At 35.8% G+C, this 26,604-nt stretch overlaps 7 protein-coding genes and 2 pseudogenes across 12 annotated transcripts; 4 read left to right on the top strand and 5 right to left on the bottom strand.

The window, feature by feature from the left end:
- Nucleotides 1–1,848: 1,848 nt before the first annotated feature.
- On the top strand, nucleotides 1,849–4,396 carry LOC147918968 (uncharacterized). The gene is made up of 3 exons (XM_087504261.1): nucleotides 1,849–2,299; nucleotides 2,813–3,487; nucleotides 3,581–4,396. The coding sequence occupies exons 2-3, from the start codon at nucleotides 2,883–2,885 to the stop codon at nucleotides 4,272–4,274; spliced, it is 1,299 nt and encodes a 432-aa protein (XP_087360387.1). The 5' UTR covers nucleotides 1,849–2,299; nucleotides 2,813–2,882; the 3' UTR covers nucleotides 4,275–4,396.
- Nucleotides 4,388–5,823, bottom strand: LOC104770073 (xylulose 5-phosphate/phosphate translocator, chloroplastic). Its single transcript, XM_010494422.3, has one exon. The coding sequence runs from the start codon at nucleotides 5,814–5,816 to the stop codon at nucleotides 4,554–4,556; it is 1,263 nt and encodes a 420-aa protein (XP_010492724.2). The 5' UTR covers nucleotides 5,817–5,823; the 3' UTR covers nucleotides 4,388–4,553.
- A 202-nt stretch (nucleotides 5,824–6,025) lies between these two features.
- On the top strand, nucleotides 6,026–9,209 carry LOC147918967 (AUGMIN subunit 7-like). 2 transcript variants are annotated; one of them, XR_015592382.1, is made up of 9 exons: nucleotides 6,026–6,386; nucleotides 6,667–6,752; nucleotides 6,904–6,965; nucleotides 7,053–7,144; nucleotides 7,289–7,414; nucleotides 7,750–7,851; nucleotides 8,163–8,270; nucleotides 8,465–8,563; nucleotides 8,744–9,209. XR_015592382.1 is itself a non-coding variant. In XM_087504262.1 (9 exons), the coding sequence occupies exons 1-9, from the start codon at nucleotides 6,253–6,255 to the stop codon at nucleotides 8,933–8,935; spliced, it is 990 nt and encodes a 329-aa protein (XP_087360388.1). In that variant the 5' UTR covers nucleotides 6,026–6,252; the 3' UTR covers nucleotides 8,936–9,209. The 2 variants fall into 2 exon arrangements, 1 of the variants encoding a protein (XP_087360388.1); XM_087504262.1 differs by having other exon boundaries at nucleotides 7,761–7,851.
- Nucleotides 9,136–10,530, bottom strand: LOC104770070 (uncharacterized). The gene is made up of 5 exons (XM_010494419.3): nucleotides 10,317–10,530; nucleotides 10,190–10,239; nucleotides 9,773–9,878; nucleotides 9,625–9,683; nucleotides 9,136–9,448 (listed from the first exon to the last, which is right to left on the bottom strand). Exons 1-5 carry the CDS (start codon nucleotides 10,407–10,409, stop codon nucleotides 9,403–9,405), a joined length of 354 nt encoding a protein of 117 aa, XP_010492721.2. The 5' UTR covers nucleotides 10,410–10,530; the 3' UTR covers nucleotides 9,136–9,402.
- A 4,879-nt stretch (nucleotides 10,531–15,409) lies between these two features.
- On the top strand, nucleotides 15,410–17,042 carry LOC147918966 (RING-H2 finger protein ATL52 pseudogene; annotated as a pseudogene). Its single transcript, XR_015592838.1, has one exon. The product of XR_015592838.1 is annotated as an RING-H2 finger protein ATL52 pseudogene (transcript).
- A 2,044-nt stretch (nucleotides 17,043–19,086) lies between these two features.
- LOC147918965 (uncharacterized) lies at nucleotides 19,087–20,046 on the top strand. The gene has a single exon (XM_087506679.1). The coding sequence runs from the start codon at nucleotides 19,206–19,208 to the stop codon at nucleotides 19,794–19,796; it is 591 nt and encodes a 196-aa protein (XP_087362805.1). The 5' UTR covers nucleotides 19,087–19,205; the 3' UTR covers nucleotides 19,797–20,046.
- Nucleotides 20,045–22,080, bottom strand: LOC104770067 (BTB/POZ domain-containing protein At5g17580-like). The gene is made up of 3 exons (XM_010494416.3): nucleotides 21,953–22,080; nucleotides 21,786–21,858; nucleotides 20,045–21,713 (listed from the first exon to the last, which is right to left on the bottom strand). Exons 1-3 carry the CDS (start codon nucleotides 21,991–21,993, stop codon nucleotides 20,127–20,129), a joined length of 1,701 nt encoding a protein of 566 aa, XP_010492718.2. The 5' UTR covers nucleotides 21,994–22,080; the 3' UTR covers nucleotides 20,045–20,126.
- LOC147918964 (uncharacterized) lies at nucleotides 21,955–25,069 on the bottom strand. Of its 4 annotated transcripts, none has more exons than XM_087506677.1 (9): nucleotides 24,139–24,438; nucleotides 23,973–24,046; nucleotides 23,800–23,881; nucleotides 23,651–23,701; nucleotides 23,450–23,550; nucleotides 23,166–23,319; nucleotides 22,894–23,091; nucleotides 22,690–22,807; nucleotides 21,955–22,080 (listed from the first exon to the last, which is right to left on the bottom strand). In XM_087506677.1, the coding sequence occupies exons 1-9, from the start codon at nucleotides 24,259–24,261 to the stop codon at nucleotides 22,064–22,066; spliced, it is 918 nt and encodes a 305-aa protein (XP_087362803.1). In that variant the 5' UTR covers nucleotides 24,262–24,438; the 3' UTR covers nucleotides 21,955–22,063. The 4 variants fall into 4 exon arrangements, 3 of the variants coding, with proteins under 3 accessions (XP_087362803.1, XP_087362802.1, XP_087362804.1); XR_015594168.1 differs by lacking the exon at nucleotides 21,955–22,080 and adding an exon at nucleotides 22,384–22,594 and having other exon boundaries at nucleotides 22,894–23,051; nucleotides 24,139–24,685; XM_087506676.1 differs by lacking the exon at nucleotides 21,955–22,080 and adding an exon at nucleotides 22,384–22,594 and having other exon boundaries at nucleotides 24,139–25,069.
- A 1,097-nt stretch (nucleotides 25,070–26,166) lies between these two features.
- LOC147918963 (RNA-binding protein csdA-like) overlaps nucleotides 26,167–26,604 on the bottom strand; it is a 1,614-nt pseudogene continuing 1,176 nt past the window's right edge.

The raw sequence follows: 26,604 nt of genomic DNA, 5'->3' as shown, positions 1-26,604 counted from the left end.
TCATAAACATTGTGTTTTGGTATTAAGCTGTTTCATTTGTTATTGACTTGTAGTTTTGCATTATTAGTAGTATCTCTTTTTTTCCCTCACCAAACACTATTAACCTACCTCCTAGTTCAATAATTCGACTGCGTTGAAGTTATTGTTGATACCATAAGTGATACCCATTTATTTAATACTAGATCATTATAGTTCCTCAACATGCTTTGAGGATGGGACTAATATTTTTTTAAAGTTAAAAAAAAAAACTAGGTAGAAAATATTGAATCATGTTGAACATAGACAAGAGATCTCCTTTTCATATACAGAGAATTTAAATATCTATTTAATTTTAAACTTCAAAATAATATTTATGAAATTTCATTTACATTTATAAAACTATCTCACAAGAATTCTGTTTTTTTTTTTTAAAAAATCTAAAAATATCTATAATATAAGAACCAAAAAAAACTAATATATGATGTGATAGAATTTGAGTGGACAGTTGTTTTAAAGCATTAATTTCCATAGCATGTTTGTTAGTACACATTTAAGAAACCATATCAGTTTTAAATAGATAAAATAAACTTTACCACTTGTTTTTCTTAATAAATCATAACTACTATCATATTTTTATATTAAAATTTTATACTCCCTCCGTTTCAAAATATAAGATATTTTGGAGAAGTTTGTTGTTTCATAATATATGATGTTTTCAAATTTCATTGCAACTTTTAGATTAGTTTAGTATTTTATATTATGCAGTATTGTTTCTGATTAGTTAAACTTGTTAAAAGTAAAAATTTCTTAATTTTAGCGTGCTTTGCTTAAAACATCATATATTTTGAAACAGAGGGAGTACTAATTAGTACCAAATAAAATTATTTTTAATAATATAAACTAAAATTTGATGTATGAACTCATCATATCTAATTTTTTTTCCATAGCATGTAAAAAGTATAAAGAAATTTGTTATACTTAATCCATTTTTTATTACTCGATAAGTTTTATTACTCTATATATGAGTTCATTATACAAAATTATCGAGTATAAATTACAGGCTGGTTTTGCAGAAAATGGTCAAAATGAAACATATTATATTTTTTTTGTTTCGAACCAATGAAAAAAAAATATATATTTGATATTTGTTTGTACGTTGACGTTAAAACTAGGGCTGGGCAAAATAACCGATAACCAAATAACCGACCGAAACCGAACCGAAAAAAACCAAACCGAACCGAATCGAAATTCTTCAAATACCCGAATGGTTAGTAAAAATCTATATCCAAACTAACTGAAACCGAACCGAACCGAACCGACAATTAAATGGTTAATCGAAATATCCGAAAACCTAGAAGATATCAAATATTATATACTTAATATTATGCAAAACTATAAAATAAACTTAAAATATAAATTATTTCTAGATTCAAAACAATTAAATATTTTAAATAATCAATATATGTAAATGTTATTATTTTGAATTTACAAAGTTAAATACTATTTTGTAAAATTGAATCCATATTTTTCCCTTTTTTGTATTTTTGTTATTGTATATTTGGTTAATTTTGGTTATATTCGGTTAGTTTTGGTTATATTTGGTTTATTTGGTTAATGTTAATATAATTTATGTTAGTTATGGTTATTTATTTAAATAACTAAACCGAAACCGAACCGAAAGAAACCGAACCGAAAGAAACCGAACCGAAAGAAACCGAACCGAACCGAACCGAAATTTCAAAAATATCCAAATGGTTACTATATTACTATATCCAAAATAACCGAAACCGAATACAACCGAACCGAAACCGAATGGTTAACCGAATGCCCAGGCCTAGTTAAAACTTAAAAAGGATAAAAAGAGGAGATAAATTGTAATATATAGGAGCAAAAATAGAAACCCCTTTATTTGCGTTTATATTCTCCCCGTCAATTTCGTTCTGAAGAATATCTCCATTTTTTTTCTTCGGGTATTTACAACATTTTTTACTTACACAGCAAAAACGAGAGAGAGAGAGAGAGGGAGATAGATAGAAGAGAGAAAAGGAAGAAGAAGAAGAAGAAAAGTTTCTCTCTTTGAAAACCAAAAAAAAAAACAAAACGAATCATAATAAACTTAAATCATCTCTCTTCTTTCTATGAATTTCATGTTTCTGTTCCCTCTCTCTTGATTCTTCTCTACCATTTCATCACTCACATTTTTTTTTTATATATATAAATTCTTCTGCTTTTGGTTTTACGAGAGGATTTTGAAAGGTTCTAACTTTTTCTTGGGATCTTATCATATTGTCTTGAAAATAATGCTTATGGGTTTAAACAGGTTTGTATTATTACAACTCTAATTTGCTTTCTTTTTCTCTTTGCTCATTTGTTGTAAAATCCTAATTCCATAAAGTTTGTTGCTTTTTTTTTCTGCTTGCTATTCATTATTTTGTTAAATTTTTAGCTCATTTCACTTGGATTTGATTCTCTCTCTGCTTCTTTGTTTCTTTTTACCTTGACTTCAATTGGTTATATATATAGCTTGAGCAGCTTCTATACAGCTTTAAGGTTTGTTTAATGTAATCAAGTTTGTCCTGTGCTGTTTGTTTACTCTAAAAGTAATTTAATTTCTTAGAACTTGCTGTAGCTAGAGAGTTTACTAATGGTAGAAGTCATGTGATCGTTGTTCTTTATAGGTTAGAGCTATGTGGGAAACTAGGAAAGATATTAAATTCTCTAGCTTAGTGGTTTTGTTATACTCAAAGCAAAAAAAGAGGGAAACTTTAATTTCAGTACAAGTGTTTTAACTTTGGTTTAATCTCTTTCGTCTTTGGTGGTGTTGGTTTGTTAGGTTGACTGATCATACCACAATGGATATGCATCCTCTGTGATCCAATGGGGGAGATTTTTCTGACATTTTAATGGATCCCCAAGCTTTTATTCGCCTTTCAGTAGGCTCTCTTGCCTTGAGAATTCCAAAGATCCTCTTAAACTCTTCTTCCTCAAGAACAGATGAGAAGAAGAGCTGTTCTTCCTATTGCTCTTGCGAAATAAAACTCCGAGGTTTTCCCGTTCAGACAACATCTGTCCCTTTGATGCCTTCCCTAGATGCAGCTCCTGACCATCAGGGAGTTTCCACAAGCTTTTATCTTGAAGAATCTGATTTAAGAGCTCTTCTGACCCCTGGATGTTTCTATACTCATGCTCACTTGGAAATATCGGTTTTCACTGGTAAAAAGAGTTCGAGTTGCGGGGTTGGTGCTAAAAGACAGCACCTTGGGATATTTAAGTTGGAGGTAGGTCCTCAATGGGGAGAAGGGAAACCAATGATTCTCTTCAATGGATGGATCGGTATTGGAAAGAACAAGCGGGATGGTGGCGCTCAGCTTCATTTGAGAGTGAAGCTTGATCCTGATCCTAGATATGTTTTCCAGTTCGAGGATGTTACTACCTTGAGCCCTCAGATAGTTCAGCTTCGTGGCTCTGTCAAGCAACCTATCTTCAGTTGCAAATTTAGCCGAGACAGGTGACCTTTTTGATTTTATTCATAGTTGCACACAAATCTTGTCTTCTTTGTGCTCTCTGTTTAGTAACTGATAGTAGCTATTGGTTCTTTCAGGGTGTCACAGGTGGATCCGTTGAATGGATACTGGTCAAGTTCAGGCGATGGAACTGAGCTCGAGAGTGAGAGACGTGAGAGAAAAGGATGGAAGGTGAAGATACATGATCTCTCTGGCTCTGCAGTTGCTGCTGCATTCATAACAACTCCTTTTGTCCCATCCACTGGCTGTGATTGGGTCGCCAAGTCAAACCCGGGTGCTTGGCTTGTAGTCAGACCTGACCCATCTCGACCAAACAGCTGGCAGCCATGGGGAAAGCTCGAAGCTTGGCGGGAACGTGGGATCAGAGACTCTGTGTGTTGCAGATTCCATCTTCTATCAAACGGGCTAGAAATTGGAGATGTTTTAATGTCTGAAATTCTCATCAGCGCTGAGAAAGGCGGGGAGTTTCTAATCGACACGGATAAACAGATGCTAACGGTTGCAGCTACCCCAATCCCAAGCCCGCAGAGTAGCGGTGACTTCTCAGGTCTGGGACAATGTGTCTCTGGAGGCGGGTTTGTAATGAGCTCAAGAGTGCAAGGGGAAGGAAAAAGCAGCAAGCCTGTGGTTCAGTTGGCTATGCGGCATGTAACTTGTGTGGAAGATGCAGCTATTTTCATGGCGCTTGCTGCAGCTGTTGATCTTAGCATTTTGGCTTGTAAACCTTTCAGGAGAACAAGCCGGAGAAGGTTCCGGCATTACTCCTGGTGAAAAGAAGGCAAACTCTCTTTTGTGTTTTTTTTTAGTGTACAGTTTTTGAATTGGACTCACAAAGTCTCACTGTATTAGGCAGAAACTGGCTTAAGATTAAGAAATTTAACTCCTTCTCAGAATCAGACCAACTTCAAATTAATGAAACTAAAGTAGATCAAAGTCTTTCAAGTAACAGAAATGAAGATTCTAGTCTCATAATAAGATTAAAAACACCAAAAACATAAAACAAAACTTGGAAAAGAATAAAACAAGCTCGAGGAAGCATTGGATTTGCCCTTAGTTCTTCTTATCACCTCCCACTTCAATCTTCTTCTTCTTCGCAGTAGCCTGAGAATACAAGAAGGTACCGAAAATAGCAATGGCTGATCCAAGAGCATTGAGAGGCCTAACAGGATTCCTAAACACCAAAACCGTAGAAACAATAACCACAACTCTCTTCATTGTATTCCCTACAGAGAAAGTCAAAGGACTGATCTCATCAAGCGCCTGATACGAAGACTGGTTGTACAAATGGTAGAAGACACCAGAGAGCAAAACCCAAAAGTAGAAGGTAGAAGGTTTCCCAACAGATGCAATGGCTTTATGGTAACCAGGAACCCAATGTGATCCTTCAACGAATATAGCCACAGGGAACAAGTAAAGCAGAGAGAGTATACTGATGCAACCGTATAGATTCAATCCATCAATCTCTTTAAAGCTCTGTAAACTTCGTTTAGAGTAAATGTTACGCAACACGAAACCAACGTTACTAATCATAGCTCCTGATAAACCACCTAAGTTGAAAGAGACTTCAGTGACTGCAGCTAAAGAACAACCCATAACAATCGGAAGAATCGATAACCACACAGCTATAGGATACGAATCACCGAGCAGAGACGAGAAGATAACAGAGAACACAGGCTCAGCTGATTTGATAACATGAGTGAAAGAAACAGCGACTTTGGAGAAAGAGACACAAGCTGAGATGTGTCCAACAGTGTGAAACAATGCAGGACCAAGGAGAGCAATGATGAAAGGCTTCGAGATCTTAGGGCAAGGGTAAAGCTTAAAAGACCATAAGATTAACATCCAAATAGAACCTGCGAAGAGCTGAAACGAAGCGAGAAGCCATGGATAAGGGAAGACATTGAGTGCCTTTTTGTTGAAGATGTTGAAGACGATGTTCTGAAAATACCAAAGACCGAACACGATCCCTAACTGAAGTGTTTTGGCCTTCTTCTCTTTCTTCTCTGCTTCGCCAAGATCGGATTTTTCGTAATCCCCGTCTGGATTTGAATCCGATGAGTTAGTTGCAGCGGCGGCGGCGATGGATCTAGGTTTCCTCGAGAACCCAGATGAGTGTTCGGGGTTGGTGAGTGAAACAGAAAGCAAGGGTTTTGAATCGGCGCGAATCGGAGAAAGCCCTAATGGGTATTTGTGATTGAAGGGTTTAGGGTTGGTGAAGGGAAGAGCAGAGAGACGGGTCGGTTGTTGACGGGTCCGGGTCTTGTGGAGGAGGAGATCCGGGTTTAGGGAAGGAGATAGATTTAGTGAGATCATTGCTGCTTAAGCAACAGAGCAACTCAGTAAAGCACGAACGCAGTAGAGAGAGAGAGAGAGAGAAAAGAAAAAAAGAGATAACTTTAGGTTAGAGAGCTGGTGGTGGGTCGTCGTCGGCTCTGGACCAAACGTCAGAGATCCGTTGGGAAGTACAAATTTTTTTTTTGAAAGCTCTGTTCTTGGAGTTTGTGTCTCCCCTTCCAAAATAGAGTACAAGTACACGTTTTTTAATTATTTTTTTGTTCCAATTTTTATGTTTTTGGTTTGTTTTTTTTTTTTGACCTTTTTACACGGTGGAGAGATGAGGAAGAGGCTAATATGGTAAATTAAGCTCCTTTTTGTTTTTTTTGAGTTTGAGAGAAAGGAAGGAGAGGGAGACTGGTGTCAGATCTCGAGATTTTGAATCGGTGTTGAAGCCGTCGGCGGAGGAGGAAAAATGGCGGCGAAGCAGATGGAAGAGATACAGAAGAAGCTAGGGCTGCTAAATTACCCTAGGGCAAATGCTCCTGCTCAGTCTCTCCTCTTCGCCGGGATGGAACGTTACGCTCTTCTCGAATGGCTTTTTTTCAAGTATTTTTTCTCTTCTCCGAATTGATTATGCGTCTGTTTCCGATCATCTTGCCTGGGAATTTTTAAAATTTTGAAGATCAATTGAACTATAACACATTTTTGTTGGTTTGGTTTTCACAGTGGGGAAGTTGACACTCTGTTTGATCAGTGTCAAAATGTAGAATTGGGTCTGCTTGAATTGCTTGATTAACCTGAAATTTAGGTTCTTTCTTTTGTAACCACAATGGAGATTTTATACGGGGTTTTAACTTAATTGTTCTTGTTTTGGCTATTCTTGTAGGTTATTAGGTGATAAATCTCCTTTCTCACAGCAAAATCTCCAAGGAGATGCTGGGGTTCGTGATGAAGAAACTGTTCGTATTCAGTGTAAGTGTTTCTCTGATCATATAGAATATGTTTCCATTACTGCTTGAGCTCCTATAGATAGTTCCGTTGGTATTTTGCTACTTCTGGAAGAGCTTATTTGAGCGATTATTATGTATTAGTTTTGATGAGTAAAGTGATTTCTCGTTTTCAGATTTGGCAGAGATCGCAAAGTTTTTGGGGATTACACCAACTGTAGATATAGAAGCCATTCAAGTAAGCTTGTTTAACGGACAATCGAATCGTCTTTTATTTTGTAAATTTTCGAACTGTCAAGATGCAATAATAGTATCATTCCTTTAGGGACATGGAACCTATGAAGATCGGATGGAAATGCTTCGAAATATTGTTGATTTAGTGGAGGCAAGCCTCTTCTCAGATAATCCAGAATGGAGGTAGATATTTCACTTGTATCTGAAATCATCCGCCAGTTTTTATCATTAGAGTAGAATTTTGTAGTCTGTTATCTTCCTAATTCCCGTCTACATTATATGTTGTCTTGTTCTTTGAGCATAACAATGATTTTGCTTATTCTTCAGTATTGATGAGCAGGTTGCCAAAGATATCCAGCTCATAGATGCTATTGCAGAGAGACAATCTCTTATATTTTCTGAGGAATGCAAACTGTTCCCTGCTGATGTGCAGATCCAGTCGATATATCCATTGTAAGAACTAGTTTCTCCTGTTATCTCCAAGTTATTGCACCTTTTGTTGTTATTTAGTGATTGTGGGTAATGGACTTTTTTCAGATGATTTGTAATTGTAAACTTAGTTTTCCAAATCACTATGATACACAAGGGTTAGCAATGTGTTTTTGGTGCCAGTTAGTTAGTTGTATCCTTTTATTTTAACTTACGCTTCCTGATCTATCTGGTCTTAGATTTTTTCATTTGAGATCAAGATTTTTAAGTTATACTACTATTGTAATTGCAAACCTAGGTCCTTAGATTCTTGCCTCATGTTTCAGCAGATGTAGTGACATTATGTTCCTTAATGGAAGTTTATTTGCAGGCCAGATGTTTCAGAACTGGAGACAAAACTTTCAGAGCAGGCTAAGATTCTCTCTAATCTTCAACAGAAAGTGGATGACTTGGCAGCAAAGGTGAGTTTTTGTTTTGACTCTGAAGTAAAGAACTCACTGGACAAATTTGCTGTTTCGTCAGACTCGAGATATTTCACTCAACTAATTATTTATCGCACGTTTACCTGTAGCTCCTATTTCTGCTTATATGTAGCTTCTGGTTCTGATGTAGCCAAGACTTGAACTACATAATCTAACTAATACGTATATACAAACTCAATTCCTACTACATATTGACTTGTTGATAGAAGGCCACAGTCTTGCTTTTTTAACAGCTAGGTCCAGATTGTTTTAATTGAATATGTCTTTTTCTGCTTGATTTCTCCGTTCAGCATGCTTACAACCCAGATGAAGAATATACTGAAGTGGAATCTCAACTAAGGGCTCGTTTAGAATCGTTTCTTGAAACTGCTAGGGCGTTCAATACAATCTACACAAAGGTATTTCTTTTTCATTCAAACTCATAATTCTCTTTCTATCAACCTAAATCAGCTGGAAGTAAAATGCTTAACTTAAGCATATTTCTTGTAGACGTGAAATGTGCTATTTCTCTCTATCTTTTGATCTGACTAGCTTTTCCAGAGACATGAAAAATAAGCCGTTGTATCCTTTTCACTATGCTTGGATTTTTCAGGAAATTCGTCCATGGACGCATATGATGGAAGTGCCTCAGCTTCATGGTTTTGGTCCTGCTGCAAACCGTCTACTGGAAGCTTACAATATGCTTTTAAAGGTACCCCATTGTCTCCTTCTATCTTAATACTTGGAAGCTATAATATGCTTGGTTGTATCGACTACATTGAGTAGCTCTCGACAGATGTAACTGTGTTCAAGAGCCGGATCAAGTCCATATCAGTAGTTATACCTGATTCTGATAACACATGGAATAAAATGAGTTGTGTATTGTCAACAGTTCCTAGGAAACTTGAAGAACCTAAGAGACTCACATGCAGCACTTTCCATTGGATCATCGGGGATAGTAGCTGGAGAGCCTTCTTCTGTAACCAGAATCGTATCTGAGTGTGAAGCTGCATTGACTGTTCTCAATAGAGATCTTGGAATCCTCTCTGCTTCTATTGCTCGTGAGCAAGGCGAGCGTCTATAACTGTCACGAATTGACCACACTTGAAAAGGGGCTGCGGTAATTGCATCATTCAATCCTACTCCATGAATGTATTTGTTAGAAATCATTTTAGGCGTGTGTTTTGATCTCAAGAATTGTAACTCTTTTCAGCGCTTTTTTTTGGTTTCTGTGTTGCCAAACTTATTTAACCAAATCCATCATAAAAGTCAAATTCCTCATCGTTTCTGAATGTAAGTCTTAGATTTTTGATATGTTACAATGGTTTCTAAGATTTGATGGTTTTACCAATCATAAACGTAAACGTCTCATAAAAACAACCCTATACGCAAAAATTAACAATTGTACCAACTAACAATCAAAGCCTTATATGGCTTCATATGTGATAGAGCAGAATACTATTGATCTCAAGCTCAAGAGCTACGCTCAGCTTCTGGCAAAGGTAAAAGAAAGAAAAAAAAGTTTCATTGAGAAACTCTTCTTTGATACAATCAAAAGCTGCCTCGGACACCTTCTAGGCTTTCCCCGATTGATGACCTACAAAATAACAGATCGATTTACAGATGTTTCATATCCTTTAAGAAAACTTTGCACATCACCGAACCAATCATTCATATTGTCCTCAGCTAATGAGAAATGAGAACCAGAATGATTGTCAAGTTTCCAAAAAGTGGTAGTAAAACCAAAAAGAGAATTCTTCGCTTTAAACTTACTTGTACATACAATACTTGTACTCTTGGCTTCTAATCAAATCTTTTTCCCCTTCTTCAAGCTGCACAACAAAACAAAAGACATTGCGCATACAGAATCTACAGAAAACTCTAAATGGTCATAATCATCATCGTTTTTAAAAAGCCTCACCGGATCACTCTCATAAATGAGTTCATAGCAAACAGGAGAAAGGCATCGCAACGCACAATTCTCTTTTGCTATTGCAGATGATTTGCATTGCCACCCCCATAACCCACTGTTTGTAATTCCACAACACAAAACACACACACAAGTGAGCAAACAAGAGCCAAGAATTTTCTTAACTAGCAAGTTTAGCCAAATTGCTCTACAATGAATCACAATACAACCAAGAATCAAGCTACAAACTTTCCCATTCTATAAGGATAGTAGTAACCAAAGAATCAATCTTAGGATAATACAGAGAACAAACAAGTTTTTGCAAAGCTGATGGTGTTCCCTATCAACCTAATCACATCAGTAGAATCAAGAAAATTTTCTCAACAGAAGCATTAAAAAAAGCAATTCCTTTTATCTCCCTGAACTAACCTTTCTATATCAGCATAGCATTCGTTCTTCTTCTGCCTGATCTCTACATCCTACAAAATAAATTGATTCATTCCGCAAAATCAGCAACGGAGCTTAGAGATTTGAGTCGAGCACAGAAGATACTTACGGAGATAGGACGAGGAGATTTAGCCAAAACAGATGATAAGAAACAAAAGGAGAGTATTAGAAGAAGAAGACAACGAGCTCCGGAAATTTCCATGGCTTCTTCTCCGATCGCTGTGGTGAGGGGGCTTACTAATCCCAGCTTTTCGATTTAGAGAAGAAACGGTTTTTGAGAATTCTCGAGAAAACCGAAACCGGTTTATCCGGTATTATCGTATGGGCTTATTGTATTGGGCCTATTTTATATTTATTTGGCCGACCTGACGAACACAGGTTAACCACGTTTGTGAAGTGTTCACACTATGTGGACGAATCTAATGGGAATGATGAAATGGGGTGGGACAGATCACTGCATAAAAAGACAAGTTAAGAAAAGAAAAGTCTATTTTTTTTTTTTTTTTTTTTTTTACCAAAAAAAAAAGACAAAGTTTAATGCCGACTTAAACTCAACTACTTCCTCGATGTGAGTAATCAGATTAGATTCTAGTCTATCTTTCAACCTCCTCAATCCTCATCTTTTCTTAATTGTAATTTTATTTGTTAATGGAATAGTGAGAGGTGACAGTAACTTTGGACTCAAGTTGAAGCATTCAGAAACTTTTTTTTTTTCCTTAACCTCATGGTTTTATAATAGTAATGGATTGAGCTCTTTGGAATTCGTCGCCACGTGAGATAAACTAATAATTAAAGATTGATTATTTACGCACTTATAGGATTCCTTGCTAAGTTACCAATTCCTATTGACCCTTTTTACAATCACTTTAATTATTTGGTGTTCACTCGAAAAAGAAAAAAAAAGTACAACATTTCAAATGCTCTAAAAACATACAAGGATATCACTCTCTTTCTTGTACTCTGATTTTTTTTTTGTTATTTTTCCACATTATTTTTTCGTCGTGTTCTATTTTTTTTTTTTTAAACGATATATATTATATTATCACGGATAAACAGTTTCATTACAAGGCTAAAAGCCCAACAAGACCGCAGGCCCAAAAGACAAAAGAAGGAAATATATCCCTTACCTGCATTCTGTACCCTGCATCAAAGCGGACCAAGGAAGGAGATCCCTTACCTGCATTATGTAGGTGGGTCGTGTTCTATATATTTGGTTAAAATATGAAATGTTGGTTAACAATCCTTCCCAAAGAATAAAAAGTCAATTTTAAAACCATGGTAGAGACTAGAGGAACTTACTTATCATTAAATACATTTCTTTTTTAGCATTAAAATACTTAGATTTGGTTAGAAATCGAATGAAAGATGTTTGTTTAGCTATCGCATCTTTGGGTTGGTTTGAAATATGGAACTATCATATCGTACTGGTTCCACATCGATCTTCAACCTCTTACTCTAGCTCCCTCGGACTTTCATTCTCCGTCTATTTCCCTCTGAATTCATACTTAAATTTCTATTTCCCCATCGGACTTAAACTTCGTATCTATTTTCCCATCGATTTGGTTTTTACGGTTTACTGGTTTGATTAACCGACGAACGAACCTTATTAATCCAATTAGACCATATTAAACCGGATTATAACCCGATTACAACCCGATTACAAAACTAAACCTAAACAAACCTAAAAATCAGAAAATCCCTAAATCGTTTTCCCCCTTTCTCGACGAACCCTAGAACCTCAGAACCCTAAATCGTATCTTCTTTCTTCTTCTCGTTTCTTCTCTCTTAGTGGTTCCGATGGCGTTAATTTCTGTTCCTAATCCACCTATTGAAGTCGATTTCGACGCAGAAGCTGAGGATCGAGATGAATTTCATATCGAAAAGATCGTGACAGACTTTACAGAAGCGGAGGAATCGATTCGTCACAACATGTGCCCAGAAAGTGACGATGAGGCTGAAGAACGTGCTCGTGGTGGTGCGGCGAGAAGGGAGACACCCATCGCTCGTGGTGATGGCACAATGTATAAAGGGCAAAAGTTCTACAATGGAATCGCATTTAAGGAGTGTGTGACTGACTATGCACTCGCAACAGGTCATAATCTGAAACAATACAGGTACGATAAAGATAGAATCGGTTTTAAGTGTATTGGTGCTAAGGGGAAATGTATGTGGAAAGTGTATGCTGCTTGTCTTCATAATGAGTCGTTTTGGAGGATTACAGTCCACACGAGCAAGCATATATGCATACCTAATGGAAAGTGTGATATGTTTAAGGTCACAGTAATAGCTAGGTTATTTCTTGATAAGATAAGAGAAGAACCCGATTATTACTTGCCTCTAAAGATGGAGCAGATTATAATGGAGAAGTGGAAGATATCAGCTACTAGAGGTCAGTGTCAAGCTGCTAGGAGGAAGGCATTGGGATGGATTGAGCGTGAATATGATACTCAGTTTGAACGTCTTCGAGACTATAGGGCTGAGATATTGGAAGCGAATCAAGGTTCTGTTGTAGATACCACCAGAAGAATAAGAATAAGAATAAGAAGGCACAGGTTAGTTATTTCCCCTTTAGAATGTGAATATCGTTTCTTTGTTTCATGGGTTGACTCTAATATTTGATTAACATTGTAGGCTGGAGCTCAAGTCGAATCTTCTCAAGGCTGTTTGACTCAAGAGAAGTAATTATGGGATGGAGGAGATGCACAAGGAGGACTGATGTTAATGTGTCTATTCTTATGAACCTTGTTTCAGAACATGAATGTTGTTCTGTCTTAATATGGTCTATGTAATGGTCTCTTTGAACCTTCGGATGATCTATGTATTGTCTCTTTTGAACCTTTTGAACCTTTAGAAATCGGATGGTCTATGTATGGTCTCGGTCTATGTAATGGTCTCTTTGAACTCGGTTTCGAATGGTCTATGTATGATCTTTTGAACTCTTTTGACATGTTCTCTTCTTTTAAACATATTGTCTCATAAAAATGATCCATTAAAATTAACAACCAAATACAAAAGATGATCCATAAAAATCATCATATTAGCTTCACTAGAGCAAAGATGATCATACAACCAAATACTAAAACAATTATCACATTCATCCTGAATTTGAATTCAGCTTTTAAATCTTCAATTCTCTCAAATAACTCTTTCTCAACCTCCATTCCCATCTTTTTCTCAAGCTCCATTTGCAGCTTCATTTGCATCTTCTCAACCTCATCTTTAAACCCTTTCATTGTCTTTACCTCATCCAACAAAGCTTCATCGATCCACTTGAAAATATGATTGTCATTCATAAGCTAGAACATAGACATTTGATTTTGTTATCCAACAGAACCTTATCAACATTCATAAGCTAAATAATAACTTCCTATTACCTTATTCGCAGCTGCATACCCACAGCGAAAGTATCGTCTACACGGATTTTGTTCAGATTTTGAATTTTTTGCCACAATTGCTTCTCCACACCAACATCTCTTAGGCACACCAACAAATCTTCCTCTTTCGCGGATATTTGCCGAACAGCTTGAAGATCCAGAGACATTGCTCATGATTTTGAGAGAAAGAGAGAGATTTCGTTTTCAATTTCGATTTTTAGGGTTCTTAGTGTTAAGTTTGGGGGTTATCGATTTAAAATAGAAGAAGAAGAAGTCGGATCGGGTTGAATATCTTATCCGGGTAATAAATTAATTTCATACCGGTTTAATATGGGTTTCTATCGGGTTTAGTTCCAAAACCGTGTAAACCCAAGTCGATGGGGAATTAGAAATTTAAGTATGAATTTGGGGGAAAATAGACGGAGAATGAAAGTCCGAGGGAGCTAGAGTAAGAGGTTGAAAATCAATGTAGAACCAGTACGATATGATAGTTCTGAGGAGGAAATAGTACATCTATCCTCTTTTTTCCCCTCGAAACACAAATTAAGACATACATTTAGTCACGTGGGTTTATATATTCATATCGGTTTTTACTATATTAAAAGAGTCAGTGTCTCACATGACCGACCCTGAGCTAAGGCAGGTGATGAATCTCATACTTTATGCGCTAAAAAATATATTCATATTTTGTTAAGAGCATCAATCTTTTAAAACAACGTGTAATGCAGTGGTCGATTCTTTTTATCATGTATTCATTGGTGTTTAGTTATTATTTCTTTCTTTTCTTAAACTAAATATTTTCTTATCGATCTATATTGTAGTAGATGAATTCATGCCATGTGATTATCAAGATCTCAAAAAAAATAAAGGATTACAAGCTCAGAAAATAGAGCAGGATGAACATTACAATGCCTCGTAGGTTAGGATATCTATCGAACCGATCAATATACTAACAAATACATGAATAATTAGCAGTTATCAGGTGGCCAACATATGGTCAAGACTCCTTTAGGGAGTCGTGTTCACCAACAATGTACCAACAAATAGTATGCTTGAAATGAAAGGTACTTAACCTCTATATCTACGTAACTTCACCCATTACCAAACAATAAAAATAACATGATAAGTATCATCAGCCCTATCATATTATATCTACTATATATCATTCTCAAACACCGTCGACAATGCTTAAAGATATACACACAATTGCCAAATGTATTATCTACTCCTATTTTTGAGAATTGCCCACTTTACTTATCTGAAAGACATTTTTACAAAAAACATGTAATCTGTATATATGTTAACTCAATTAGTATATGATAACTAAGACACAACAGGTTACGCCAAATCATTCGTTTCACAAAAAGTGAGACCACCTAAACATCTACTAATTGAGTTTTAAAATTTATTTAAAGAAAGTTGGTTGTAAAATGATGTTAAACATGTACAACAAAATTAATAAACATACAGACATCTTAAAGAAACACAAAAAGAAGTTTCTCATCCAAAGATACTATAATAAACTCAAAAATAATTAAAAGTGAAAAGTTCAACAAAATCATTAAAAGTGAATAAGTGAAAGATTGCTAGAGAGTTTTATTGATTAGTTTTTTAAAATCTTGTAAAGTCCTGGAAACAATCCCCTGTATTTTTTTGATATTTTTTTATGACTTTACTTTGTAAAGAAAGTGTCTAAAATCATGAACAAATAACATAATAATTGAACTCATTTTAATAATCATAGATTTTTTTGTTTTAATTGAATAACACAAAACTTGTAGTGACTTTATTCAATAATCCAAATTTGTTAAGATTTTAAATAATTTTTTACAAATCTCAAACTAATAACATTAAACTTTAACAGAGTTTAACAAAATCTTGATCTAATAACAACAATATCTACATAATATTTAAAATCTATAAAACTCTATTCAAATCTTAAACAAATAACCCCAGTCTTTGTCACATAGAGCCCAAAGATAAGGAAAGAGAGACAAAGAGACTGTGACACTCCACCTCAAAACTCTCTCTCTCTCTCTCTTCTTCTTCTTCTTCTTCTTCTTCTTCTTCTTCTTCTTCTTCTGCGTCCTTCAATTCTCTCTCTTCTGCAACACAAACAAACAAATGGGTTCAATGTCAAACCCAAACCCATGGTCACCATACGATTCATACAACGATTGCTCTCAAGGAGTCTGCAACATCTACTGTCCTCAATGGTGTTACCTCATCTTCCCTCCTCCTCCTCCTTCTTTCTTCCTAGACGACGACTCTTCCTCCTCTTCCAATACCTTCTCCCCTCTCCTCATCGCTCTCATCGGAATCCTCGTCTCCGCCTTCATACTCGTCAGCTACTACACTCTCATCTCAAAATACTGCCATCGCCATCACTCCTCCTCCTCAGATACTTCTTCTACTCTTAACCTTAACAACAATCGTAACGGTGAAGGTACCTTCTTCTCCACGCAAAGACTCTCCAATACTACTGGAGATGGTCTCAACGAGTCTATGATCAAATCAATTACGGTTTATAGATACAAGAAAGGAGATGGTTTCGTCGACGGTTCTGATTGCTCTGTTTGTTTAAGTGAGTTCGAAGAGAACGAGAGCTTGAGACTGTTGCCGAAATGTAACCACGCGTTTCATCTCCCTTGTATTGATACTTGGTTGAAATCTCACTCTAACTGTCCTCTTTGCCGCGCTTTCGTCACCGGAGTTAATAATCATCACACCACCAGAACAACCGCGGTTGATGATGATGATGATGACTCTGACTCAAGACAACTCGTCGTAGCTAACCGAACCGTACCGGGATCGGACATTAATTCGAATTCAGCCGGTTCTCAAAACCAAACCGGTGATTTCGATTTCGGTTCCGTTGTTGTTGTGATCGACGATCTGGAAACCGGATCTCGGAATAGTAATGAAGGTAGATCGGAATTGCAGCTAACCGAGGAGCAACGACGGGAGAGTAAGGATATGCAGACGATTCGGAGATCGGCGTCGCTGGACTCTGGTGTAGTGGTATCGATCGCTGATGTGCTGAGAGAGATTGATGATGAGGAGGAAGACGAAGGAGATACCGGCGGCATCGGGACTTCGCGGCGGAGAGATGATAGTGGAGAAGGTGACGGCGAAGGGAAGACGAAGGCGACGGCGGCGGCGAGTGAGAGAAGCGGAGTATCGAGTTTTGTGGTGAGGAGTTTATCGACGGGGAGATTTGTTTTCTCGAGGTATGATCGATCGAGAAATTACCGTTTACCCAATTAAATTAAAACACGTTTCATTTTTTTTTTACTTTTTATTTAAAGTAAATGTTACTATGAATGAAACATAAGCTTTAAATATTCATCGACTCTTTTTTTTTTGTTGTTGTTGTTAATACTGTGCTTAGTAAATGTTTTACTGATTTAGTAAACACTTTTTGAAGATTAAAGTAAAAAGTGATCATTATTTTTGAGTAATTTGTTGTTTCCCTCCTCCTGAATTTATGGAACATCCACTACTGAAAAAGCAATGTGATTTTTGTGATTAGTACTAACTACTAGCAATAAAAATGACCCAAAAGATACTAAAAAAAAAAAGACGAAATGTTTACTTATGGTGGAGATAACGAGTAAAGCTAGCTTGTTGTCTTCATACATCATCGATGATCTAGGGATAAATCATAAATGTGAACATGTTGACTAAAAATCACGTATAATCCAAAAAGAACATGCTGACAGAAAGAAAAGTTGGTGATCAGAGAAGAATCTTTTAATCATACATGCAAAACAAGTTAGTTAGTATGTTCATCGATTTCGAACGGAGCATAAAACGATGAATACATTTGCAGGGTTGTGTAGGTCCTTTGGGACCCCAACTATAGATAAAAACTTACCACTCGTAAATACCAAATGAGAATTTTCAATTTTTAGATATCTTCTTGGATTATGAATTATGTCTGGAAAGAATCTCATTCACATGTATAAGGTTTAAATGAATATTTATAATTATAATATTTTGATTTCGTTAGCAAGTGTCCTACTTCTCGATTTGTTTGAATTCGATTGCCTATGACTGTATGAGTGGTTTGGTTTATATGAGCGTGTATTATACGTAGTATACTCTCTTTGCAATATTACGTTTTCTAGTGGTTTGGTTTTTTTTTTTGTTGTTGTTGTTGTTGTGACTTTGTGAGAGTTATGTTTTTTTGTGTGTGTGTGTGTGTTTGAATTTGTACGTTTGTTTGTATTGTGTTTTCTGACTTTGCCAAAGAACTGTTGCAATGTTGAAAAGCGGACTACTTTACTGTCCTACATGAAACAGATATAACCACAAAATGTGACTAGACAAAGCATACGCATCAATCACACCATATGTTGTTTAACATAGATAAACAAAATTTATATGCTCACAGACTTAAAATTTGATACTCGGTCCAAGTTATATATATATATATGCTCCATCGATCGGTCATCGCCATCTTCTAATAGTGAATGCCCAACTCTGAATATTTAAAACAATTGAGCTCAAACACATCAAATAACACTAAATGACGACCCTTCATGCTAATTAACGTAAGAGTTCAACATGATTTTAGTATAACTTTTTGTTATTCGTAGCTCGAGCAGTTGTACCAAGTTCAATATGCATTCATCCAAACTTATAGGTCACTCAGAAAGACCCCTGATAAAAAAAAAATCCCAGTCATAGAGGATGAGATAAAATTAATATATCCAATGATGTTAGAAACTTAAAACAAAACAAAAAAACATTTTTTCTCGTCAACGACTGTCGAGGTTGAGAAAATGAAGCTTAGTTGACCTAATGTCTCAAGCTAGGAAGACCAAGAATAGAATCTGAATTTGAAATATAATTAAGAAAAAATGATATGTTTCATTAGTAGGACAAAATTGTTTCATTAAATCTGAATTTTAACTTAAATGCTAATTACACGTGATTAATAAGTTTGAATATTTTAAATAGGACACATGTTTTTGGATTCAATTCAATGTGAACAAAGAAAAGAAACGGTTGTGGGCATTGTTGCTAGAAATGTGAATAAAATAGATGAACAAAAGATCTGTACGTTGTGTCACCAAAAAAAAATCTTAAGTAACCTTTTTCGAAAAAAGTGGAGCTCATGTATTAGACATCGTGAACGTTTGTCGCATCTTGGTCGATAGCACGACAAGTCGATAACATAAGTCTTAAATTTTTTTATATACATTTATTTTACGTGGCCTTTTTGGTACTCAGGAGATAATTAATCAAACCGCAAATAGTATATCATACTGAAAAAAAACGAAAATTCCAATTTTAATCTCGAATTAAAAATTTGTTACTAATAAGTTAAACATTTCCTATCTTCACTCTTAGAGCGTAAAAAAGTCTCCAACAACCTCACAACGACTCTACTAAATAAAAACTCTTTGCAGTAATAATTTAGCGAAAAAAAACAAAGTCAATAAATAAAACCGAGTCCGCATTAAGCGCTCTTTTCAGTTTTCTGTTACACCCAACTTTTTTTTTGTTCAACACAAATTTTCTCGAGGAAAAAAGAAAGAAAGAAAGAAAGAAAGAAAAAGAGAAACCAAGTTTTCTCATTGTGTTGTTTTCAAAAGATCCAGTGGTCGGGAATTCGAATGGATCAGAGAAAAGGTGATCCAAGAATATACATTGTCACACTTCTGTTTCTTTCATGTATCTTATCAGGAGGAGTTCTTTTAGGACTTTACCTTGTCCAATCTGATCCGAACCCTTTGTTTCTACAAGCGGGTATGTTCTTTGTTGGTGTCCCTTGGCTCTTTTGGTTCTTGGCTTACGTTTACTCTTGCGTCCTCAAGCCTTGCACCGTCTCCGTTAGCAAGAGCGTTGCCAATTACGATCCGGAGAAAGGTGACACGGAGAAGAACGTCAGCAAGACCCCGGAAAACGTCACCGCAACGTCCGTTTCGGATCCAGCGACGAGGAATTCGCCTAGGGAAGGTGAGAAGCACGTGCAATTCGGGAATGTGGTGGTTCTTGGTGATGAAGAAGGAGGAGGAGGAGGAGGAAAAGAAGAAGAGGAAGATAGGAACGAGGGTAGTTCTAATAATCTGATTCAAAATCATATGCGAATCCAAGAACAAGAAGATCAAGAAGATCGTAGATCGAATTCAAGAAGCGATGATGAGAGTAGCGTTGATGACGATTGCGATAGGACTCCATTGAGATTATCGGTCGGAAACAAATGATCTGATACTGTAATGATCAATGTTATAGCGCACGGATCATCAATACACGATCATATTTATCGGGTTGTGTAACCAGATTGAACAGAGAAAGAGAGAGAGGCTTTGAAGAAAGCTAACCCTCGTTGACGTGTGAGACAAGGAATGCTGAAAATACCATGTGAAAAGAGACCCATAGAAGAATTTGTTTTGTTGTAGCTTTACTTTTTGTTACTATTATGGTTTTTGATAAATTTAAAAAACATAACTTGAAAAAAAACATTTTCTCCAATGTCAGAAACAGAACAAGAACAAACAGAGCAAAAAGAAGAAGATGATCTGAGACTAGTTAAGTTATTTGTAGTGATGATGAATCTTCTTCTTCTTCTTCGTATTGACATCACAGGTGCAAGCATCAACTGAAGAAGAAGATGAAGTCAAGCAACCAAATTTTCTCTTCACCTGTCTCCACACACTTAGCTTATTACTCTTCTTCTTCTGCTTCTTCGTCTTCTTCCAACGATGAACAACACATTCATGATTCTCAATCTCAAGTCCTAACAGCTTATTACTCATATTCTCTATCTCATCTTCATCGCTGGAAACCTCAATCTCTCCTTCTTCGTCGTCTACTTTCTCTTCTATAACCTTGATCTCTTTAGCCACTGTATCACGTATCTGAAGCTGAGAAGCATGCAAAACCTTAACAACGATTCTAATAGGAAGCCTCTGGTTAATCGCGGCTTGCTCGCATCCTTCTTGAGAGAGTTTCTTACATTCAAGAACTTTACAAACTTCCATCTTCTCTGATTCAGTCAAGTATCTATGGCTCTCCAAGAACGCATCAATGGCTTTGTAAATCCCATCCGAGTATCTCAAAATGCCTTGCGAACTAGCCTCTGTGATCTCCGCTAACTCCACAAACGCCTCTAGCTTCAGAGAAGTCTCACTCGCAGCCAAGAACAGAAACTCTTCCAACAGTTTCGCTACTTTCTTGAAATGTGAAACATCTTCAGAGTCTTCATTGGCATAGTAACTGTAAAAGCTTGTGACAACGGTTTTAACGAGACTGATATCTTCGAAACTCTCAGCTTTTTCTCTGTATCCTCGAGATAGAATCTTGAGATCTGTTGGTCTAGCCATGTCGAGCTGTTTGGTGATTCTGATCTCGAATCCTTTTCGACATTCGGAGCTAGCTTCTAACCAGATCGAATGTTTTAGCGCTTCAAATAAGAACTCGCAAGAGATTAGCCCTCTCGGATGCGGCAAAAGCCTCTCAACCGCTTCAACTACTTCTCTTCTCTGCCCTAAGTGGCTTTCTTCTGCATCAAAAACCCATTTCTTAGCGTATTTGCAGACAGATAAAACGATGTATTCCACGGGGATGCTGCGCGATTTAATTGCTCGGATCATCAAAGGTTCATATAACCGAAGCGGAACTGTGATCAAATCTTCAGATTTCCAATCTTTAACAAACAACCGTCTCCTAGGGTTAGGTCTATAATCATCACTTTCCTCTTCCCTGTTCTTGATCATTTCACCGAGGAGTCTTGGATCGTATGAAGCCTTTTCAATAAGAGAATCAAAGAAGAGATCGACGAGTCCAACATCAGCTAGCTTGTCAAGACTCTTGTCCCCTGAACGAAGAGCATTTACTGTCTCATTCCAGCACGGGAAAACTCGTTGCTCTAAGAACTCAGATGCCTTTCCCAACAAGTTACTAGAGCTTTGTTCTTCGTTCATACCTAAGTAATACGCTATGCAGAGAACAGAGACAATGTTATCAGATGTAAACTTGACTTCAAGGCCATAACAGAATCTAGCAACAAGCTCAAAGGTTTCAGGGTCGACTTCTAAATCTCTTAGGATCAAACGCAGCTCATCCATCTCGTTTCGCTCGAGTAATAAGCTCACTTGTGACGATCTCTTTGCTAACACTTCCTGCAAAAGGAAAAACTCAATATCTCTGTTCTGTCTTGTTTTTTTTTTTGATGAATGTTTTTAGAAACTTACTTTGTGAAGATGAAATGGAACAGCCTTTATGTTGATATGAAGATCCGATGCAGATGATGCTGACATTGAATTCCTTCAAGCAATCATTGTAATTAGGGAGATCATCGATTAAAATCAATATGAAATGATTCTTATAATTTGAAATAGAAGAGACTAAGAAATCTCACCTGTTCTCGTTGTTATTGTTGTTCCTATCTGAATCTGACATTTTTGATAGCGGTTCTTCAATACTTCTGAAGGATATTAGATTTGTGAATTTGTCTATATAAACAGAGTACTTAGTTTCTCATGTGTTCTGCAACAATGGAAAGAAAAACAGTAGTTTCAGAAACAACTCTTGAATGAGAAAGAACACTAACAGCTTATCAAGAAAAGTATGGCTCTTCCCGAAATATAGGATTAAGTTAAGATATAAGTGGGATTCTCCGGGGAAAATGTATTAGTTAGTTTACATAGCAAATTTGAAACAATTTTACTACTACATATTAAAATTTAATCCTTTTTCTTAGTAATGAACTGTACGCTAAAGACTCTAAGCACATCATCACAACATGATTTTTTTTTTATCACATAAAGCCATCATTATCACTTCTATGAATGATTCTTAAAACTCATACTGTATAGGCCTCTTATTCTTATTTTGATAACCTTTTTTGTACAAAGAAAAGTGTGACTGTCTATAACACTGGTACTTGGTCCAAATTCAAAGTCTCGTAAACAGAGTAATGAGAAACACTACAATGCCTTAAAAACTCATGATATATGTGTTGCTGACTGGTTTTGACTGTGGCCAGAGACATCAGCAGTACCTATAGACATAAATCCATTCTATGTTTCATTAATAACTTGATTCAAGACCCAATAAAAAGATGTGAAGAGACAAACTAAAAGACAACATTTTTACCTTTCTCAAGAAGCATCTTGGAACCTGGATAAGAGAATAATCGAACAGCATTCCGATAGCTTAGCTCCGCGAGTTCTTCGTTCTTCATGTCCAACAACCGCGCTACATACTCGAGTACCTGAAACCATAATTGATCAAGGTCTTAATTTTCCATGGTTCTATGAAACAGAAGATCAGTTGAGAATCTACAAAGCAACAACGTACGATATGAATATTAGCCGGGTGATTAAGTGTTTCCTTGGACAACTTCATCGAGTCACTAGAAGCAGAATCAAGGTCCTGAGCTGACTTTTCTTCTTCGGGTAGAGAAGGATCTCCTTCTACAAAGTAGAGACTACCTCGCTCTGCCTTTGGTAGTGCGTCTGGTGAATCAGTTTCCAATAAGATCTTATCAGATGGAACCTACCAAGAACTGAAATCAAGATTCCATTCCACCAAAAGCTGTGAATTGGTGTAGAGAAATATGAAATTCTTACCACTTTCAACATCTTCTTGGCTTTTTTCTCACTCATGGACATAAGAAAACCAGAGAAGGAGAAATATGCACCGAGCTTAGCAAACTCAGGAACCATCTCAGCAGAACCTAAATACGAGTGAAGGATGACCCCAGAAGGAAAAGGCCCCATAGATCTGCGTATTAAAGTACACATCACACTACATAAGAACACATCATAAAGAGACACTTTCATAATTTTTAGGAACACTCAATAATATCTCACTTATGTTAAATACACGTTACAGGAAGCAAAAGATCATATACTTTAATATCTCGAGCAGATCTCCGAATGCACGGACACAGTGAACTGATGCAGGTTTATTCAATTCCTTTGCAAGTTCGAGCTGTTGACGAAACACAGTAACCTGAGACATTAAAATTGCTGCCTGCCTTTAGTATCAAAAGCCATCACTCTGAACACAAACAATTTAACCAAGCAAAAGGTCTGATATCCAATTCTGAAACCTGGTCTGAGAAATCAATCTCCTTTCCCTTAGACCCTTTGTCCAAACCAATCTGTTCAAACCAAAAAACAAAGCAGTTTCAACCAACGCATATCACATGGAGGGTTTCCAATTCAAATCAAATGTGATTAAAGGAGACAAGAGATATACTTCTCCAACAGCAGCAGTAGGAGTGGTCTCAAACAAACTCTTCAATGTCTCAAACCATTGAGGAGTCCTCTCTGCTACATACCTGAACTCAACCAAAAACACACCAAAAGAGATCATAAAGTTTGAAACTTTACCCGTAAATTTGTAGCTAAGCTATGTTATACAACCCGTACCATGGATGGATCCCAAAGCAGGGAACAACAGAAGGGTACTTAACCCCCATCTCTCTGACCAAGTTCCAATCTTTCTAGACCAAATCAAACGAAACCAAGATTTAATTAAAAACATCTAGCTAAGGTCGTATAATTCGAAAGCTATCAATCTGACAAATTTCAAAACCTCGGAGACGCCATTGACTGCGAAGGCAGAGACGCCGGAAGCTACGGCGGAAGAGATGAGCTGTGGAGCTTTGGTGATAATCCTCGGGTCTTGAAGGTGACAGTGCGCGTCGAACAGTTTCATCTTCGCCCAACCGCTTTGTTATGTATGTATCTTCTGTAGTTCTTCTTCCAAATACTCTTACCAGGCAAAGGAATTTAGCATTAATTATACAATCACCCCAGAAGTATATAACGGAAATGCCCAAAACCTTTTATTATATGTGTCTAGTGTCTAATAGTACTTTAAAAGTTTACTAATAAGAAAACTGAAATTTGGCTTAAGAGGGTATAAAGTTAATAGTAATGCAGGGTTTTTCAATTTAAATTAATTTAGTTCAACTGATATGAATAAAACTAAAGCAAACCAATTACATCCACAAAAGCAAAAATTAGGATAATACAACATATTTAATTATCTGATTTCGAATAGGTGAATAAACTTAATAAAAATAAAAGTTAAGAAATTCTATGGAGCGGAAAATGCAACTATGATAGAAGACCAACACGAGGATGTTCTTGCAGAGAACACATCAATATGTTAGGGGTCAAATGGATATGGCTTGTGTTTGGGCGTGGTACAAATGAGATGACTAGGTCAAGATCATCACTCAAAAATATTCAAGCAGCAACAACTTCAAAGTAAGAAAAAAAAACATCAAGGTCGTTGGAAGATTCAACTTTCGACACATTTTGCATACATTTTTTGGATCCACGGTTTTCGATGGATTTATTATGGAAGGAGATTTAGAACAATCCCCAAATTTTGGACTTAAACATTGGTCAAAGAAAAGAAACGTAAAGAAAAATATTAATCTTTAGTATTAATCATTGACATAACTTTATTATGATGTTCTAATGATTCAGACACGAAACTACAAGATTGCATCGCTGACAAATCGATTCGAATAAGACAAGTTTTATGTATTTATTTATCTCAGTATTTAAAATCTTGAATCTATCAAATTTTGGACCAATAACTTTTTCAAAATATTATCCAAATATTCTAAGTCTAATAACGATATATAAGACTTTTAAAATAAAATGAGAGTTTTAGAATTAAAATGTATGGAAAAGGCAGCTTTTTGGTAAAATTGTATTATTATGACTTTAAATTTTTGGTCTAGGGTTAACGATTTAATATTTTTAGGGTATTTTCAACCAATTACTCTATTTGATTTACTCTAAAATGGGGTGAGCTCTTCCTCAATCCATTGCTCAATCATGGACATAACTTTATTCTGATGTACTAATGATTCAGACACAATACGACAAGATTACATCGCTGACGAATCGATTCGAATAAGACAAGTTTTATTTATTTATCTCAGTATTTAAAATCTCGAATCTATCAAACTTTGGACCAATAACTTTTTCAAAATATTATCCAAATGTTCTAAGTCTAATAACAATATACTCCCTCTGTTTCACAAAGAGTGTCATTTTGACACATTTCACATAAATTAAGAAAAGTTTGAATTATACTTATTTGCCCCTATTTATTAAGTGATTAATGATCAAAATTCAATGAAAATAGCTTTGGGTTTAGGGGTAAAAAAGAAAATTTAGCATTAAACACTCATTGGAAATGTAAAATGACATTCTTTATGAAACAAAAAATTTTCTCCAGAATGACACTCTTTGTGAAACAGAGAGAGTATAAGATATTTAAATAAAATGAGAGTTTTACAATTAAAATGCATGGAAAAGGCAGTTATCAAGATTTCTTTTTCAAAAAAAATAGGTTAACTCTTAGATAATTGACCTTTTGGTATAATTTTACGATTATGACTTTAAGTTTTAGGTTTAAGGTTAACGATTTAATAAATTTAGAGCATTACCAACCATTGCTCAATTTTTATTCATAAAAACCTAATCCAAGTATATTTTTTTACTTAACTGAAATTTAGTAACACCCTGAATTTGCCAAAAGTACAAAATTGTACCCACTTTTTTTTATTTTTAGCAATACTTCAAATGAATGATTAATTTAACTAAAAATATATTATCAAATAAATTACATTTCACAACATAGATAAATAAAAGGAATAAAAACACAAAATTGTGTTAATTCGATTCATTCATTTTGCATTTAAAATTATTTAGATAATTAGTTTTCTTAAAATGATAAAACATTTGATTTTTTATAAATTTTTTAAAATTAATTGCTAGATAACTAATAATCATGTTTAATTATAAATGAAAATATCTCATATTTAAAAACTTTTTTTTGGCAAAATTTAAAAACTATTTTATGTATCAAAAATATCAACTCTCTAGTAGAGTGAGATTCAGTAATACTATTCATTACTCTTTTTGGAGTTGAAAATAAAGATGATTTCTTACTCCAGAATAGAGTTTGGAGTGGAATTAAAGTTTTCTTGTTTATGCTTTAAAAGTTTAGAAATTATGATTTGGTAATTGGGGG

Source organism: Camelina sativa, chromosome 20, assembly GCF_030686135.1.
Source record: "Camelina sativa cultivar CO46 ecotype springtype chromosome 20, ASM3068613v1".
NCBI classification, from domain to species: Eukaryota; Viridiplantae; Streptophyta; class Magnoliopsida; order Brassicales; family Brassicaceae; genus Camelina; species Camelina sativa.
Note: the sequence above shows the minus strand (reverse complement) of the source record. Positions and strands in the feature narration are given on the sequence as shown.

What these genes read in the sequence shown, in the direction of transcription:
- LOC147918967 (XM_087504262.1), top strand. Translation starts at nt 6,253, where the DNA reads ATGGCGGCGAAGCAGATGGAAGAGATACAGAAGAAGCTAGGGCTGCTA. An exon ending in TAGATATAGAAGCCATTCAA is followed by an intron (nt 6,966 to 7,052) that starts GTAAGCTTGTTT and finishes TCATTCCTTTAG; the next exon opens with GGACATGGAACCTATGAAGA. An exon ending in TCAATACAATCTACACAAAG is followed by an intron (nt 8,271 to 8,464) that starts GTATTTCTTTTT and finishes TGGATTTTTCAG; the next exon opens with GAAATTCGTCCATGGACGCA.
- LOC147918968 (XM_087504261.1), top strand. Translation starts at nt 2,883, where the DNA reads ATGGATCCCCAAGCTTTTATTCGCCTTTCAGTAGGCTCTCTTGCCTTG. An exon ending in TGCAAATTTAGCCGAGACAG is followed by an intron (nt 3,488 to 3,580) that starts GTGACCTTTTTG and finishes TGGTTCTTTCAG; the next exon opens with GGTGTCACAGGTGGATCCGT.
- LOC104770070 (XM_010494419.3), bottom strand. Translation starts at nt 10,409, where the DNA reads ATGGAAATTTCCGGAGCTCGTTGTCTTCTTCTTCTAATACTCTCCTTT. An exon ending in TGCTATGCTGATATAGAAAG is followed by an intron (nt 9,879 to 10,189) that starts GTTAGTTCAGGG and finishes AATTACAAACAG; the next exon opens with TGGGTTATGGGGGTGGCAAT. An exon ending in TCATTTATGAGAGTGATCCG is followed by an intron (nt 9,684 to 9,772) that starts GTGAGGCTTTTT and finishes TTTGTTGTGCAG; the next exon opens with CTTGAAGAAGGGGAAAAAGA.
- LOC104770073 (XM_010494422.3), bottom strand. Translation starts at nt 5,816, where the DNA reads ATGATCTCACTAAATCTATCTCCTTCCCTAAACCCGGATCTCCTCCTC.
- LOC147918964 (XM_087506676.1), bottom strand. Translation starts at nt 24,261, where the DNA reads ATGAAACTGTTCGACGCGCACTGTCACCTTCAAGACCCGAGGATTATC. An exon ending in GATCTGCTCGAGATATTAAA is followed by an intron (nt 23,320 to 23,449) that starts GTATATGATCTT and finishes TTTAATACGCAG; the next exon opens with ATCTATGGGGCCTTTTCCTT. An exon ending in CCAAGAAGATGTTGAAAGTG is followed by an intron (nt 23,092 to 23,165) that starts GTAAGAATTTCA and finishes AGTTCTTGGTAG; the next exon opens with GTTCCATCTGATAAGATCTT.
- LOC147918965 (XM_087506679.1), top strand. Translation starts at nt 19,206, where the DNA reads ATGGATCAGAGAAAAGGTGATCCAAGAATATACATTGTCACACTTCTG.
- LOC104770067 (XM_010494416.3), bottom strand. Translation starts at nt 21,993, where the DNA reads ATGTCAGATTCAGATAGGAACAACAATAACAACGAGAACAG. An exon ending in AACAATAACAACGAGAACAG is followed by an intron (nt 21,859 to 21,952) that starts GTGAGATTTCTT and finishes GATTGCTTGAAG; the next exon opens with GAATTCAATGTCAGCATCAT. An exon ending in TTCCATTTCATCTTCACAAA is followed by an intron (nt 21,714 to 21,785) that starts GTAAGTTTCTAA and finishes TTCCTTTTGCAG; the next exon opens with GAAGTGTTAGCAAAGAGATC.